General features: G+C 37.8%; 1 protein-coding gene across 1 annotated transcript in view; it reads right to left on the reverse strand.

The window, feature by feature from the left end:
* The window catches only part of ABCA5 (ATP binding cassette subfamily A member 5), a 57,411-nt gene that overhangs the window by 14,008 nt on the left and 24,930 nt on the right, over nt 1-18,473 (reverse strand). The window contains exons 16-25 of the mRNA XM_028132292.2: nt 17,822-17,960; nt 15,465-15,555; nt 15,136-15,275; nt 14,039-14,158; nt 12,605-12,806; nt 11,369-11,538; nt 8,603-8,730; nt 8,052-8,189; nt 4,853-4,966; nt 1,624-1,794 (exon numbers count right to left, since the gene is read on the reverse strand). Of these exons, the coding sequence (XP_027988093.1) occupies nt 1,624-1,794; nt 4,853-4,966; nt 8,052-8,189; nt 8,603-8,730; nt 11,369-11,538; nt 12,605-12,806; nt 14,039-14,158; nt 15,136-15,275; nt 15,465-15,555; nt 17,822-17,960 (1,413 nt within the window). The remainder of the gene's footprint in view (nt 1-1,623; nt 1,795-4,852; nt 4,967-8,051; nt 8,190-8,602; nt 8,731-11,368; nt 11,539-12,604; nt 12,807-14,038; nt 14,159-15,135; nt 15,276-15,464; nt 15,556-17,821; nt 17,961-18,473) is intronic.

The raw sequence follows: 18,473 nt of genomic DNA on the forward strand, positions 1-18,473 counted from the left end.
TCAACACAATCCTGAATAATTAATTTAAACTGAACAGGTTTCTTTACCAAGTAAAATGCTCTTTATTTAAAAAAAAACAAAACCACTGGTTAGTTGGTTAAATTTTTCCTCAATGAACTATTTTAATATATAGCTGTCATTTTAATATATAGCATTTAGTACATTTTATACATTTTTAAGGAAAATATTAATTTATAAGGCATAAATTGCAACTTTTTCTCAATCAACTATTAGCAACCATTTTAATATACAGAACTTAATGCATTTTTTAATTTTTAAGGAAAACATTTATTAATTTATAAGGCAGAAATTGTTAAAATCAGTATGATCTCTAGCAAAACAGTTTATTTTCAGCAACTCTGACGTCACCTGGCTTTTTCCTCATATAAATCATTCATATTAAGGGGTTAGTAAGTCATTTACATGTGAATATGAATACAAATCATACTTTTCCATAGGATTTTAAACCATATTTTAAATTATGAAATAAAAGAGCTACATTGTGAAATTATTTTCAGACATAGAGACAAGGAAGACATTTTAAGGAAGGACTGTTTAAGTATTTCTAATTACACATAAGTAGGTAGTCTACATAAAAGACTGCTTCAATTTCAAGGAATTATTTTATAATGGTAGCAAGTCATTGCTTTTAAAACTTTATAGCAATAGAAATTGCATTGATTACAGGTATCATCCTATAGAATAAAAGCCTAATAAAAGCCTAATATGCAAATTTTCCCCTCGACCAGGAGTTTGACCGCTCGCTATGATGTGTGCTGACCACCAGGGGGCAGCGTGGAACATGGCGGGCATCGGCGACGCGATGCTGGCAACAGGCGGCAGTGGAGGCGCTGCCAGCCCGATGGGCTCTGACGAGAGCGGGACCGCAGCAGGATGGTGGAACAGGTGAGCGGGCAGTGCCAGGTCAAGGCGGGTGCAAGCAGGGGCCTGATCGCCCCAGTGATCATCCCACAGACAGCGACCAGCGGCGGCGGTGGGGGGCAGGGCTGCCGCCCGGCTCACAAGCACTGAGGGAGCCGGGTGGGGGCCCAACGACTCAGGTGAAGGAGGGTGTGCAGGGGCCCAGGGCCCAGGTGCTGCCCAGGGCCCAGAGGTCAGCTGGGACCTGCCCTTCCATGCCAAACGCTCATGCTTCGATCACCAGCCAGGCCTAGGGACCTGTGCAATAATTTGGTGCGCTGGGCCTCTAGTCTCTCTCTATATATGTATAAAAGGCTAATATGCAAAGTGTCCCCTCAGGAATTCAGCCGGGAGACCGGGAATTCGATTCCTCACTATGATGTGCGCTTACCACCCAGGGGCGGCACGGAACGAAGGAAGGCCCCGTCTGGCAGCCAGCAGCCGGGGAAGGAAGGTCCCAGCCGGCAGCCAGAAGGCCCCAATCAGCCCCGACTGCCGGCAGGCCTACGGACCCTACCCATGCACGAATTTCACGCACCAGGCCTCTAGTATACAATCATTAAATAGAAACTGGTTCTATTGTCTATAAAAAAATTAATATCCAAATTACTCAACCAGCTGATTATCATGTTTGGAAAGACTTAATTTTTTAAAGTAGTGTTTTATTTACAAATAGAATGAATACAACTAATGTTAACTTACCACAGAAAGAAACTTTACAGGATAAAAATATAATCCATAATGAAATGCAAATAAACTTCCAAGCATCAAAATAAGAAGAATAAAAAAAAAGGGGATATCAACAAGAGCTTGCCCAATCCAATATGCAGATGGCAAAAGACCTGAAAGTTTAAGTTGAGTATAAGCTTTGATCTAAAAAAAAAGAAAGGAAAAAATTGATTATAATTTTAAACATTTTGCAAACAAACAAGAAATTCTAGCAAATTGTTGCAGAACTCTTAATTTTACATCAACAAAACAATAAAAGTTTATATTATAGGTCTGTAGGTAATAAAAGCCCTCCTTACAAATAATATAAATTCCATTAGGATATTAATTTAGATCATTATTTCTGAGATGCAACAATACTTCAATAAAAACCTTCAGAATCAGGTTACAGCAGTACTAAGAAACACAAAACTAAAATAAAACAAAGGTTGTCGGGGTTATAGCTATACAACAGTGATTCTATATCACAGTAGTCAAAACATGGTTGCTTGTGAAAATCTGTGGAAATACCTGGAAAGGTGTGTTTTAAACAAGAAAAGGGACTCTCACTTTAAAAAACTGACCTTTCATGAAAACATTAATAAACTGCCAAGTACCCTCTGGGTTTACATAGGGCTTTCAGCTTAAGCATGAAACTGCTCAGATAATGTATTTAAGAGCTTTTTATATACTCCTTTGTAGTACATAAATGCAAGCTATTGCTACTACAAGTAAACAGCATTTTCATGAGCACTAAGAGTAACTTAAATAATGATAGTTTTTCTAAATCTCTAATGCTCTCATTACTTAATTTGGATTTTAAAAATCTTTTACAAATCCAAATTCCTAACAATTTTATTCAGCTGGTTCTGTCATCTATAAAACATCACTCCTATTAAAAGTATTATATGAAAGAAGTGGCCAGAGAGTGAGGTAAAGGAAGCACGTAATATAGAGTTAAGAGGAGGAGGAGCCCGGCTGGCGTGGCTCGGTGGCTGAGCGTAGACCTATGAACCAAGTGACCATGGTTCAATTCCCAGTCAGAGAACATGTGTGGGTTGTGGGCTCAGTGCAGGAGGCAGCCGATCAATGATTCTATATCATCATTGATGTTTCTATCTCTCTCTCCCTCTCTATTCCTCTCTGAAATCAATTTTTAAAAAAAATAGGAGAAATGATCTTTTTTAAAAGGACAACTTTTGTGTTCAATAAATTATAACAAAATATAAATTCCAATATAAGTATAAAAACATAAACCAAGTCAAATATAATTATTTTCGATAATCCAACTGGATGCTTTTGTTATTCGTACATTGCTGGTGGGAATGTCAAACAGCATGTCCACTCTGGAAAACAGTTTGACAATTTTTAATAAAACTAAACTTTCAATCACTATACAACACAGCACTGTACTATTGGGCATTTTTACTCTTGGGCATTTATCACAGATATATGAAAACATATGTTCACATAAAAACCTGTACACAAATGTTCACAGTAGTTTAATCCCTAATAGTAAAAAACGGGAACAATTCAGATCCACATCATAAAATACTACCTAGCAATAAAAAGAAGGAAATACTAATGCATGCAATTTGAATGAACCTCGAGGGAATTATGCTGAGTGAGAAAAACCAATCCCCAAAGAAAATATGCTGTGATTCCATTTAATCATTCTGGAAACATCAAAATCACAGAAATGGAGAACAAATTAGTGGTTGCCAGAGGTCAGGGAGGGGGTAGGGTTGGCATGTGGGCTTGAAAAGGGCCACAGAAGGGATCTTTGTGATGACAGAACTACTCTGCTCTTGATGTCAATATCCTGGCTTTTACTGTACTATAGTTTTGCAAGATGTTTTTATTGGGGTTAAGTGGATAAGGGTATGTAGATCTCGCTGTATTATATTTTACAACCAATATAAATCCACAATTACCTCAAAATAAAAATCTGAATTAAAAACCATTTAAGTGGAAACAAAAGAGAGAAAAATGCAATAGTCAAGTCAGTTTTATATTTGAGTGGTAAAGATTATGGATAATTTTTATTTTCTTTAAACTTTCCTATATTTTCTAAATTAGTGTAATGAATATGTATAACAGAAAAATTGAGTATATTTTTTAAATGTCTACTGAGACTCATGTGTTAGTTTTAGAGGAGGCTTAACCTCATTATTAATCACACTGTGTAAATTACTTTAGACAACGAACTGAACTAAGAACAGACCCAAAGAGAATGAGAATTTTGATTAGAAGAGTAAGAAAAAGACAATCGCAGCAGAGTGAAGAGTAGAAGGCTCTGACTGTCAAAAGCTCAAAAACTGTGTAAGATCACTTCCATCTGCTGGATGGGGATATTAAAAAGAGAAAGGAACAGAAAAGAAGGTGGAAGAATACTAAAGATCCTCTGCACACACAGCAATTTTTTCTAGGCCCTGGTAATTTCCAAGCTTTTTTTTTTTCACTTACCACCAAATTAAATGCCTTATACAATCAACACATTCCATTAAAGGTTAAAGGGGAGTGCACCGATTAAGAACATAAGGATTACAGTCAGTTCCTAGATCCACTATTGAACCCAGATGAGTCAACCTGCACACATTATATGAACACCTCCACCCTCTGCTTCCTGACATATAAAGTGGGTCACATAAAACTTACCTCACAAGGTTGTAAGAATTAAAGGATGCAACTTTTAAAGAATATGGCAAGGATTTGAGTAATATAGCTATTACTACAGGATAGGGTAAATGTAGGTTTACAGCTGACCATATAGAAAATAATACAATAATTAAGAATACAAGAATAAACTGTTTCGTGTACTCACAACTGTAAACCTACTTTGCCCCACCCTGTATTACTATAATTATAATAAATGTATTTATACTCCATTTGCTTACTCCTGAAATAAGTATACATAAGTCTTGTACTTATGCAAAATGTGTTTTTTTTAAATACATTTTTTTATTGATTTCAGAGAGGAAGGGAGAGGGAGAGATAGGAACATCAATGATGAGAGAGAATCATTGATTGGCTACCTCCTGCACACTGGGGATCAAGCCTGCAACTTAGGCATATGCCCTGACGGGGAATCAAACCACGACCTCCTGGTTCACAGGTCAACGCTCAACCACGAAACCACACCGGCTGGGCCAAAATAGGTTATTTTTCAATGTGATTTCTTATTAGCAAACTATACTTGTCATTTTTTTCACTGAGTCATTACCTTATGATTCTCTGCATTTTCCATGGCAAAGTAAGGTGGCATTGCAGTAGCAATGATTCCAAGTAAAGTTGCTTGAAAATATAGCTCAATTTTAAAAACGATGTCTGTAATTTCCTGAAAAACAACCACAAATTAAGAAATGGAACTAAGAATCATTTGATACATCTTAGTATGTTCTAAAAGATTATCAAAATCTCTGAAGAAACACATTAAGATAACCATCCTAGGCATAGTCTACAGCGGTTGCCAACCTTTCAGACCTCACGGACCACCAGTGGCGACCCCTGGTCTATATGAAAGAACAGATGGCCAAGTTAACAGGCAGTGAGCTACAGTACCAACTTTGCCACTTACTAAAAAGCTACAAGATCCTGAGCAAATCACCGGACTTCCATTTTTCTTATCTACAACACAGAATAATGATACAGCATATAAATTAAGCTTCACCATTTAATTAAAAGTAAAATTGAAAAGCAGTTAGCATATCCACCAATGGCCTTATGCAATGAACATGACCATATCACAATGATCTTGGAAGCCTTCATTAGGCTGCCTGGACTGTAAGCCAGCTGGGATCTTCATGCCCTACTTTTCTCCAATGGGAAAAGCTGTACCCAAGCTCAACTTCCAGGAGAACCAGGAACTTTTGTCCCAAGCAGGGGGGGGGGTCTATATTCCCACACAGAGGTCCCAAAGGATCCTCATTGCCCCAAGCAATGATGGAGTATGCCATACATTTCTTTCCCTCTGTCATTATTATTACTGCCCCTGAATTAACTCAGACACTCCATTACCTATCATCTAAGCTATTTAGTAAAAGAATGTCTGATTTGATTTTTTTTTACTTTCTTCCCTCCACAATTCTCCAGACAGAAATCCCTCTCTACCCTGGTGCCAGTGAATTTTTTTTTTTTTTAATCATCACCTGAGGATATTTTTCCATTGATTTTTAGAGAGAGTGGAAGAGAGGGGGAGAGTCAGAGAGAGAGAAACATCGATATGAGAAAGACACAAAGGTTAGTTGCCTCCACACGAGTCCTGACCAAGGCTGGTATCGAGCCTGCAACCGAGGTATGTGCCCTGGACCAGAATCGAACCAGGACCCTTCAGTTTATGGGCCAACTCTCTATCCGCTGAGCCAGACCAGGTAGAGCACCAGTGAACTTTTTAAAATGCAAATTTAATGTTACTTTGTCCCCATACCTATGTATAACTATAACAAGAGGAGTACTAAATTAATCTTCCATGTGATTTCCATTTAAATATGGCAAAGAATTATAGCCAACTAAAAAAAAGTTTTGGGTGTAGATTATATAATCATAAAGACAGAAAGCAGATGGAGGGAAAATTGGGGGTGGAGGTAGGAGAAATAGGGAGTGATGAACTAATAGGCACAAGGGATTCTTGGGAGAGTGTTGAAATATAAAACTGATTTGTGGTGATCGTTATATAACTCTATGAATATAATGAAAACCAGAGTTGTACATTTTAAATGGGTGAATTAGAAGGTATATGATGTACATCTCAATAAAACTGTTAAAAAACAGTGAATGAAACACGCTATTACAGAAAGATATTTGTCCATTTATTTTTCGACATATAAAAAATAAAACTTAAGGACTAAGAGAAAATGTTGAGTATTTTTCTGGATACAATTTTCATATTTCTAACCAATAGTCCCACCTAGAAGAATTATCTAAGTGACTTCTCAAGGTTCTTTCAATATACCTCAGTAACCAGATTTTAGCTGAACAATATTCATTTTTAAATTATATTAACTTTTCTATGATTAATATAAAAAACTAGAAGCCCGGTGCACGAAATTCGTGCACGGAGGGGGGTTGTCCCTCAGCCCAGCCTGTACCCTCTCCAATCTGGGACCCCTCAAGGGATGTCCGACTGCCCGTTTAGGCCCGATCCCTGGGATCGGGCCTAAACGGGCAGTCGGACATCCCTCTCACAATCCAGGACTGCTGGCTCCCAACTGCTTGCCTGCCTGCCTTCCTGATTGCCCCTAACCGCTTCTGCCTGCCAACCTGATCACCCCCTAACCACTCTGCTGCCAGCCTGTTTGCCCCCAACTTCCCTCCTCTGCCGGCCTGGTCACCCCTAACTGCCCTCTCCTGCAGGGTTGATCACCTCCAACTGCCCTCCCTTGCAGGCCTGGTCCTTCTCAACTGCCCTCCTTTGCAGGCCGGGTGCCTCCCAACTGCCCTCCCTTGCAGGCCGGGTGCCTCCCAACTGCCCTCTCCTGCTGGCCATCTTGTGGTGGCCATCTTGTGTCCACATGGGGGCAGGATCTTTGACCACATGGGGGCAGCTATATTGTGTGTTGCAGTGATGATCAATCTGCATAGTACTCTTTTATTAGATAGGATAGAGGCCTGGTACAGGGTTGGGGGCAAGCTGGTTTGCCCTGAAGGGTGTCCCTGATCAGGGTGGGGTTCCCTTGGGGCGTGGGGCGGCCTGAGCGAGGGGCCTGTGCTGGTTTGCAGGCGGGCCATGCCCCCTGGCAACGCAAGTGGAGGCCCTGGTATCTGGAATTTATTTTCCTTCTACAATTGAAACTTTGTAGCCTGGAGCAGAGCCAAGCCTGGGGCTCCCTCCAAGGCCCGCAGCCATTTGTGTTGGGGTTATAATTGAAACTTTGTTGCCTTAAGCGGGTGGGCCCGGCCGGGGTGTGTGGAAAGCTTTGCTTCCCCTGTTCCTGGCAGCAACCCTGGCCTGCTCCCTCAAGCTCCATTCTGCCGCCATTTGTTTGAATTTGTTTACCTTCTATAATTGAAACTTTGTAGCTTGAGTGGAGGCTTAGGCCTGCAACGGCTGGCAGAAAGCATGGCTTCCTCTATTACCTAGGAAACCTTACTCTCTGTGGCTGTAGCCATCTTGGTTTGGGTTAATTTGCATACTCGCTCTGATGGGATGGTGGGCGTGGCTTGTGGGCGTGGCTTGTTGGTGTGTCGGAGGTATGGTCAATTTGCATATTTGTCTATTATTAGATAGGATACTTATATTTTACAAAAATGTCAGCACCAACACAGAACACCTTGATCCTAAAGTAAACTAATATGAGGGACTCCTAACCCCAGATGTAAACCATTCCCAACTCAAGTTTTAAGAAGACTAGGAGATGTAACAAGATGAACTTCTTCACATTTTATTATTGTACGCACACACACTCAGTTTTAAATTTGCTTACTTGAAAGAATGGGGTATTCCAGACCTGGATGCTTTCAGTCACATTTAACTGATAAAGGTAGTAGTTACTAATGATATTCATCAATACAGGCAAAGCATAAACCATAGTACTGTTGAAAACAGCTGTAAAAACATAGTCCTACAAGTTGGAAAAGAGAGACTTATTACATACCATATATAAATATAAATGGATATTGTTGCTATGTACCAAGCTTTTCTCATCCCTGAAGCTAATTCTCATTAACTGTTCTGAAAGCTACTCAGCAAATTATAGAAATAATACTCAATGACAAATACAACCTGGTTTGGAATCTACAGATATTTTGATATTTTAAACAAAAACTTAACATAAAATTAAAATCCTTTAAGCTTTATTTATTGGTCATCCATCAGGGCACAAAATATATTCTAAATAAACACAGCTATTATTTCCAAAAGTAAATTCTAATTTCAGCTTAATGAGGCCAAATCGGCAAATGATTAATTTTAGAGGAAATATCTTAACCTTTCATAACTTTCCAATGGGTATTCCTTCATATACCTTACCCTTACCTTTTCTGAATGCATCACATTTAAAGCGGCACTGTGGGGAGCAGCAGACACATAGTCACTGTCATTAAACATCGTCACCATGATGTTCTGGTTTGTGAAAAAGGTAATAAGATCACTGATATCTGAGTCTGGTGTTAGGGAAAAAGCAAACAGTAGAGAATCAGTTCAAATGACAAACAGATAGGCTTTTAATAACACCGGAACGAGCCCCTCTCTTCCTTAAAAAGTATTTTATCTTCATTGACTAAGACATGACTAAGAATACTGGCTCTGGAGCCAGTCAGCCTGAGCACAAAACCTGAAGGTGACTGTGCAAATTTTAGCTGCTGCTACTGCTAAGACTATTACTCACACTGAAATTCTACCTATCTTTCCTGAAATTTGGTTAGTGACAATAAAATCTATCTGGCAATTTTATGTATCAAGATAACCTGTGGGCTTAGAAAGATAATAAATCATGGTGTGAAGTTCGGGAACATTACTCCTTAGAGGATTTCTGTGCGGTCCGAACAGACAAGTTTTATAAGTGTTGACTGCCTTAACTACCTTAAAGTAGGAAAACACATTATCAGGTCTCCATCTACAGTCTTTAAATTGCCTGGAGCCAAGGGAAAAACTAGAACCTAGCTAAGTTTAAAATTCATACCAACATGCCTGATAATGAAAATATTATCACAAAAGCCAGAACTCAAGGAAGGACAAACGTGACTTGGAGAAAAATCGAAACCAACCAAAGAAAACACTATCAGTAACTAAGTAGTATGGCAGGGTAGATCAGGCTCAGGATCAAACCTGAGAATCACAGAAAACAGTGATCTTGGCGAGACTACATTTATTCCTATCTTGTGCTCTATGATCTCTCATCCCCAGCTTGCCCAAGTGGCTCTGTACTCCTGAGGAGAGAGCTATATTATAAATGAAGGAACTGTTATCATCTGTGATACAAAAAGCTTTGCAAGGAGGGTAAGATACCAAAAATATGTACACACAGAGAAGCCAGTGATTCCTTAACGAAACATGGCTTTATTTAGGACCAAAAGCAAGGCCCAGGAAAATATCGGATACATATGTAAACAAGTCCAGAAATACTGAAATATTACAGAAGGGACAAAACTTTGGAGATACTAGAATTTCTGCAGATCAGTTGAGAGTGAACTGAAGGCAGGAAGATTTTGAGATACATGTACAACTCCCAAATATACAAAGAATGTCACAATATCAGAGTATAAGGCTCCATGCAGTACTATAATTTAGCAACATGAAATGTAAATTAAACTCCAAGAATTCTAATAAAAGAAAAAATTGCAAAACATAACACTTTCTATTCAAAAGTAGTTTTCTATCAGTAAATGCATTTTTCTTCCGAAAGAATAAAAGTTGCATAATAAACTGAAAGCCAGATTTTAAGAGTGATGATTTTAAGAGTAATTTATAATCATCTCCAACTACAATTATTATTTTAAACCTGGGCAAAGCTCTTCAGCTAATAGTGAATCAAAAGGAAATACACTAGCCCTGGCCCAGGTGGCTTGGTTGGGTGTCATCCAAGACACTGAAAACTTACCATGATTCCTGGTCAGGGAACATGCCCAGGTTTGGGGCTCAAAGGTGTGCAGGAGGCAGCTGATGGATGTTATGCTCTAGCATCAATGTTTCTCTCTCTCTCCCACTTCCTCTCTCTGTAAAAATCAATAAACTATTCTTAAAAAAAAAAAGGCATGAGAATATAACTGAAGTGCTGGGAGATGTTAAACCTCAAAGAGTTTATAAGTATAGAAAGGGTTGTATGAAATGAAAATTTCTAACATATTTCAGCAAGATAAGCAAATGAAGAGGCTGTGGTTTGCTGTTAAGTTTGCCAGTTAGTTAATCTTGACTTTCTCTTCAAGACCCTGGGGACCACAAACTACCTTTGTATATAGAATATGTTGTAGAAATAACTGATCGTATATGAATACAAGTTTGTTGGAAAGCAGAATCCTATGTCAGTTTTTTATTCTGCCCATTGTTCAGGCCATATGTTTTTTAAAAAATTCTTTCATATTTGACAATTATGTAATAAGAATGCTCAATAGCAAATCCAAAAATATGCATTACAAATGTAATGTATTTAATTATAAATATTTACATCTAAGGTGCTTTTTTCTTAGTTCGAATGTTTCAGATAACCCTTAAAAATTTAAACTTTTGCCCTGACCGGTTTGGCTCAGTGGATAGAGCGTCGGCCTGTGGACTGAAGGGTCCCGGGTTCGATTCTGGTCAAGGGCATGTACCTTGGTTGCGGGCACATCCCCAGTGGGAGGTGTGCGGGAGGCAGCTGATCGATGTTTCTCTCTCATCGATGTTTCTAACTCTCTATCCCTCTCCCTTCCTCTCTGTAAAAAATTAATAAAATATATTTTAAAAAAAAAATTTAAACTTTTCTATTTGGTAGATAAACTGCATAAATATTATATGCAGAAACTCTAAAGAGAGTTTTTCAAATTCTGAAGTTTATTTTGCTCATCATAAATTACGAGATGAAACATGCTGCTCTGAGAATAAGTTAGAATGTTTTTAAAAACTGTCACCTATACTTTAACCAAAATTTCATATCTGCAACATACTGCTCAGCATTAATAAGGAGCTTTATTTAATTTGGATTTGTGCAGACAGAACATGCCTTTACCTTTCATACATTTCTAAAATTCACATCTCTGACCTATATTTATCCCTCACCCCCATGCCCCAACCAACACACATTCACAGACCTTCACACACTCTCACCAGTAGAATTTTGAAGAAGCAGACTTGTTTTATATTTATGAGGTTTATCTCCAGGTTTTAGGAAATATAAGTCTGGAACAAGTTTGATTGGAACCACAGCACTTTTAAAAGAGCGATGCACCAGAAACATAAAAATCTGAACTGCAAAAAAGATTAAAAGCAGAAGCAACCTGAAAGGGAAAAGAATAATATAGCTCAAGGCATATTCATATGTAAAACTATTTTTTAAAATCTTCCTTCTCATGTTAGTTAAAAGGTACTAATTTAAAAAAATAAAGAAAAGGAAAAAACTTGAAAGGTAATAGAATTTCTAACTATTTCGGGACAATATGGACAGCAAGTCAATAGTCAATGACAAAATTAAAAGCTATAAAAGTGTATTTTAGATCATACTACTTATATAGGGTATGTAAACCTGTCATTACAACTTTAAAGAACCAGAAGTTATGTCACATTTACACCTATTTTCTTGAAGGAAGTAATTCCGGCCCTACCTCTATTCTAACTATTTACTGTCCTTATATTTTAGAAAATGTACGATACAAAAATATTTTAGATACAAGAAAGAAGATGAAAATACAAGTGAAATTTTGAATGCTTCAGATCTTGGAAATTTTATCCTAAGCACATTAACTCACACTGTTCCTCTATAGGCAAAGCAAGATGGAGTAGAGTCCGTGATAAGGATCATCACTTGCAGCTGGTTTGCTACATAATTTTATTACCCATTCAAAATGCCCTTCTACCTGGACGGCAGACATCCTTCTACCTTATCCTATGAAATATCTCTAGATTCTATGTGGGTAGAGAGAGTTTGGATTATCATGCTTTAACATTTTTTCATTTTCAGAAACCCTATAATAAAAAAAATCCGCTATTTACTATAAATATTAGTAATAGATGCAAAACAATTGTGAGAAATATGAATGCAAAATAAAATTTAAATACGACAGTAATTCAAAAATTACACAATTTGAGAATATTATTTGTCACTTCCTCACTTTATAAATGAGACCAAAAAATGCTATTTTTTATTTTTAAATAAAAGGGTAAGGCTCTAATGGTATTCAATAAAATTGCCATAAGCATATTTTTTCTAACATGTGAAATTAGTTTTAATCTTCCAAAACTACAGAGATTATTTACATACATCTACATTTTAAAAATTAAGATGGTAATAAATCCAATTTGTATCGTTCAAAACAACACATCAGGCAGAAGAGAGATGGTACTTACACTGATCTCACTGATTTACTTTCACGTTTCAAGGTGTGGAAGTGAAACTTTGCTACTGTATACACCTGCTGCTTCCAAAGGCTCATGGTGCTCACTAGGGAAGCCTTGGTTTCAGAAAGCATGAGTAAGCTCTGCTCCATTTCATCAAAAGATTTTGAATCCATTTCTTCCTCAAGTGACTGCTGAGTAAATACGCTATAATCTATTTGCCAAAACAAAAGGATAGAAAATTATGACCTATTCCTTAAAATAACGAAAATCTTTCTGAAACAGGTAAATGTTAAAGACGCACACATCTGGCAGTGATATAGGTCAAATGGAACTCTCATATTCTTTGGCAATATTATTAAAAACTGAACAGATGCATAGCTTACAACCCCTGAAATTCTATTAGGTATAAACCCAACAGAGATACGTACATATGTTCACCGAGACACATGTAAAAGAATATTCTTAACTATCACCCTATCCAGAACAGCCATAAAGTCGGAAGAACCCAAAGGCTATCAAATGTGGTAAGTTGTGAAATATTCCTGTAATAAAATAGTATAAAACAACGAAAGTAAACAAACTACTGTCCAAATACAGTAGTGGGAATCTTACAAACATAATATTAAGTAAAAGAAGCCAAACACAAAAGAGACATGCTATGAGTGATTTCATTAGACCAGTGATTTTCAACCAGTATGCAAAACCTGCCCGACTGGTGTGGCTGTGGTTGAGCGTTGAGCCATGAACCAAGGGGTCCTGTGTCTGATTTCCAGTCAGGGCACATGCCAAGGTTGCAGGCTTGATCCCCAGTAGGGGGCGTGCAGGAGGCAGCTGATCAATGATTCTCTTATTGATGTTTCTATCTCACTATTCCTCCCTCTCTCTCTAAAAAATCAATAAAAACATATTTAAAAAATAAAACATGTAATACCTGATGACTGTCAAATAAAAAAATGACACCACTAATACAACAATAGCCATCCAGAATGAATGAATTAAAATTATACCTATTATTTTGTCAGATTGGTAAAAAAATATAAACTTTTTGGTATGCCACAGTAATTAATTTGTGTGCCATGAGATGAAAAAGGTTGAAAATTCACTGTATCAGACCAAGAATAGACAAAACTAATCAATGAAGACAGAAATCAAGGTGTTATTTTTATAACTGACTTAATTTCAAACAAATGAAAAAAATAATAAAAAGAGATGAAAAGTGGCTTCCATATGAGAGCCACAGAGACTTTTTGGATTTACGCTAAATTTAAAAAATAAGTAAACATTTAAAATTTGAAGAGTGGCATGGAGTAATGCATAAGATAGTATTTATATGCAACCTGGTTGTCCTGGCATCCTACTAATTCAACAGTTTAGACGAATGACTTTGTAAGATGAACAAGTGTAATCCCTCTCCCTAAAATGTATTGTTACTTTTGTTTTTACCTGCTTGGTCTATTTCTGCTTCAACTTCTAGATTTAAGAATACATCTTCCAAAGTCGTCATGGAAACACCATAAGAAATAACACCCAAACTTGAATGAGTGTCTAGAGCAGAAAATAAACCTGAAAGAAAATATAAAAGAATGTTGTATAGTTAAGCATACTGTCATGAATTATTCTGAAATATCGTTTTAAAAACAGGATGTGTCTAAATTTACTCTGCTGGCACAGTGGTCCTCAATTTAACATTCTTATAAATTGCTAAGAGTCCCAAGGAATGTTTGTTTATAGAAATATATGTTAGATATTTATCATATTATAAATGAAAAGAAATATTTTACGGGACAGAATGATAGGCAGGGTACATTAAGTTGGCATAGGTAATTCCATCCAGTTAGTTAATGATTCTAATTTATTTCTTGAAATAAACCAATTAAACTAACAAAAAATTTCTATCTGATTATGAGATCAATGCTATGAGAATTCTGCACAACATAAGTACAGTAGTAATATCTTTTGGGTTCTTAAGATATCCCTAAACAGATATACTGGTAAAAGACTGAGTTTCAGTTCTACATTATAAAGTGAAAAGCTAATAAAATAACTCAATGGTTTAACATACAATAATGTATTTTATCATGAAATCATGAAAAAGGTAAAAGAACTTGAGCACACACACAATTATATATGTGGTATGTATATACACGTAAATATGTGTGTGCATGTATATATATGTGTGTATATATATATATATATATACACACACACATATATATATGTATGTACATGTACACACACAAATCTTATTCTGAAGCCTACAAATAAAGCAAATTCTTTCTTTCTTGACAACAAAGCAAACACAATTATTTACCAAAGTTAACATATTAGTTTCTTGCATGCTGTTTGAAAAAAAAAAAAAAAGAACCATGTTAGCTAGTAGTATTTCTGATTTTCTAAAACAAAATAAAGTAGAAACAGATTATTAACTCTGGGCACCTGGGAGCATGTAAATATTACACAGAAAAGTAAAAAAGTAAACAAAACCTACTCCTAATGCAAGACCCTGGTTCAACCGCCAAGAAACTCAAAGTAGGTAATACCTGAAAATTTGTCCATGTCCTTGAAAGGCAAGCTATACACAAGTTGCTGGTCATTCTGTTGTAATAGAGTAGCTCCAGGTACATGTTGCTTAACCAGAGAAGAAAGAGATTCTGTGGCACAGTATCTGTCTATGTACATGCTAGAGAAAACAAAAAATCATATTTTTGTGTGATTACTCAGTAAATAACCAAAAAGTAAACTCTGAATGCTTTAAAGTTAGTGCCAAAAAAGCAGAACTGTCCAAAGCACATTAGTGCAAGCCCTAAGTATAATAACAATAGATCAAGGATATAATAAAGAATAGAGCCAATAAAGAATGGATAGATACCTCAGACGGTAGCCAATCCCCCATTTACTTTTGAGAAACATTGAGGAACCAACACATTTCAACATTCCTTGCGATATAACAGCTTTCCTATCTGCAAACAGAAATTTGCATTTCAATTTTTAAGTTAGTAACAGCATTAATAACTGGCATTCATATTTTATGGATTACTATATGAAAACCAATGTATTAGTCGATTAAATTATCACAGCCACCTTTTGAGGAAGCTACTAGATTATCATCACTTGCTTTTTAGATGAGACCACTGAGGCAATGAGAAACTACACAATTTGCCCACATTTCACATATTAAATGACAAAGCCAATAATTGAACCCAACCAGTCTAACTCTTAAGTCTATTTTCCTAACACTGCTCCAAGTATCTCAGACGCTTCCTAAGACTTACTATGCAAGCACTTTCATTATTTCCTTTATAACCAAAGGTAAAAACGTGACAAAAAAAGCAACAGAAACAAAATGTTAGTTGTTTTAGCAAAGATACTAATGAAAAAGGAATGGAGTGCCAAATTTATTACATTATATTATAAGCAGAAAGTGGTTGCTCTAGAACCATGGTCGGCAAACTGCAGCTCACGAGCCACATGCGGCTCTTTGGCCCCCCGAGTGTGGCTCTTCCACAAAATACCATGGTCTGGGCGAGTCTATTTTGAAGAAGTGGTGTTAGAAGAAGTTTAAAAAATTGGGCTCACAAAATAAATTTCAATCGTTGCACTGTTGATATTTGGCTCTGTTGACTAATGAGTTTGCCAACCACTGCTCTAGAATTTCAAACTTAGACTTTCTCAGTTATTAAAAACTAGTGGCTCAGTGCACGGAATTCGTGCAGTGGGGGGTGTGGAGGTATCCCTCAGCCGGCCTGCACCTTCTCCAATCTGGGACCTCTAAGGGGATTCCTGTGGGATCAGGCCTAACCCGGCAGTCGGACATCCCTCTCGCAATCTGGGACCTAACCGCTCACATGCCTGCCTGCTTGATGACTCCTAACTGCCCCCTGCCAGCTTGATCGCCCCCAACTGCCCATCCCCGCTGGCCTGATCACCAACTGCCCCCCTGCCAGCCTGATCGCCCTCAACTGCCCCCGCCAGTCTGATAGCCACCAACTGCTCCCCCCTGCCGGCTTGATCGCCCCCAACTACCCCCCCCCTGCCAGCCTGATTGCCTCTGACTGCCCCCCCGCCAGCCTGCTCGCCCCCAGCTGCCCCCCCTGCCAGCCTGATTGCCCCCGAACTGCCCCCCCCGCCAGCCCTGCCCCTGCTGCCCCCAACTGTCCCCCTGCTGGCCTGCTTGCCCCTAACCGCCTCTGCCTCGGCCCCGCCACCATGGCTTTGTCCTGGTCTAATTAGCATATTACCCTTTTATTAGTATAGATCATGCGTTGAATTTTTTCATACATCTGTTTATGTTGAGAATTGTGCAGAAACCAGTTAATACAGCAGACCTAAGACTATTATTCTTAGAACAGCCTGCTTACAATGTTGGGGCTCTTTAAACTGGTGTCTGGAAACATGAATTTTAGGAGTGTTCCCACCATTCCCAGAACAGATAAGGGTGGCTCACTGTACCTAAACTTTACAAACAACATAGATTATACTTAACATCTGCTTTTGATCTGGGAATCTGTAATTTGGGTACATGCTAGGCAGAGGGTGCCTATGTGATAGGTGCCCAATGAATACCTTGGGCACCAAGTCTCTAATGAGCTTTCCTAGTAGACAATCCACATGTGTTGCTAACAATTCATTGCTGGACAAATTGAGCACATCCTGTGTGATCACTGTGAAAGGATTCTTAGAAGCTTGTGTCTGGTTTCCTCCAGACTTTGTCCCATGTGCCTTTTCCTGTTGCTTACTTTGCTTTGTATCTGACAGTTTCACTGTAATATATGCAAGAGTGTGACCATGCTGAGTCCTATGAGTTCTCCCAGCAAATGATTAACCCTTGAGTAGCCTCTCCAATACAAAAAAATGTAACTTAAAAAAGGTTTAAACCTTTCTTAAGAGCACCAGCTTCCTTATTTATTCCTCAAAAATTGACTTTTTAAAAAAATATATATTTTATTGATTTTAGAGAGGAAGGGAGAGGGAGAGAGATAGAAACATCAATGATGAGAGAGAATCATTGATTGGCTGCCTCCTGCACACCCCCTACTGGAGATCAAGCCTGCAACCCGGGCATGTGCCCTTGGCCAGAATCGAACCTGGGACCCCTCAGTCCGCAGGCTGACGCTTTATCCATTGAGCCAAACCAGCTAGAGCAAAAAGAAATTGACTTCTCTATGTCCAATCTCCCATTTGGCCCCATGACCTTATCCTTCAAAAATAAAAGTAAAAAAATCTCACCAGCAAGAATGTCAGCTTCATCCATGAAATGAGTACTAAACACTGTAACTCGATTAGATTTTCTATATTTTAGAAGATTCCAAACAATATGACGAGAACAGGGGTCCATTCCAGCTGTTGGTTCATCTAGCAAGAGTATCTGTGTGAAACGACAAGGGGAGGGCAGGGAATACTCATAAAACTAAGTATACAAAACTTATGTGAACTTAAAGGCTTCCCCATTTCAAGTTATTATTTCCAACTGGAACTCTATTAGTTCTGAGTTTTTTGCTCATATTTGAGCATAGATTTTAAAGTTATCAGTTTGGCAAATGAATATTTTCCTTGCTTTAATTATAAAAGACTAATGTCTATAACGTAACTAATGTCTATAATGTAATAATAATCAGATAAGCTTAAAACATTAAGTAGATTGTTTTTATCTGAACAATCAAATGCTGTAAATATAACAGCTGCTTGCTAGAGAAGCAATTTGTTTTAAGCATATTTTCAATTTCAAAAACACATGGTGGTAAGGGTTGGGAGAAAGATAAATGAACATAAAGCCAGAACCCAGAGCCGTCCCTGAGCTACAGTAGCAAGGACAAATGTGACAGGATGGTAGGGTCCCCTGGATCTCCTAGCTGCAGGCATGTACCTAGCAGTTTTCTAG

Source organism: Eptesicus fuscus, chromosome 20 (genome assembly GCF_027574615.1).
Source record: "Eptesicus fuscus isolate TK198812 chromosome 20, DD_ASM_mEF_20220401, whole genome shotgun sequence".
Lineage (NCBI taxonomy): Eukaryota > Metazoa > Chordata > Mammalia > Chiroptera > Vespertilionidae > Eptesicus > Eptesicus fuscus.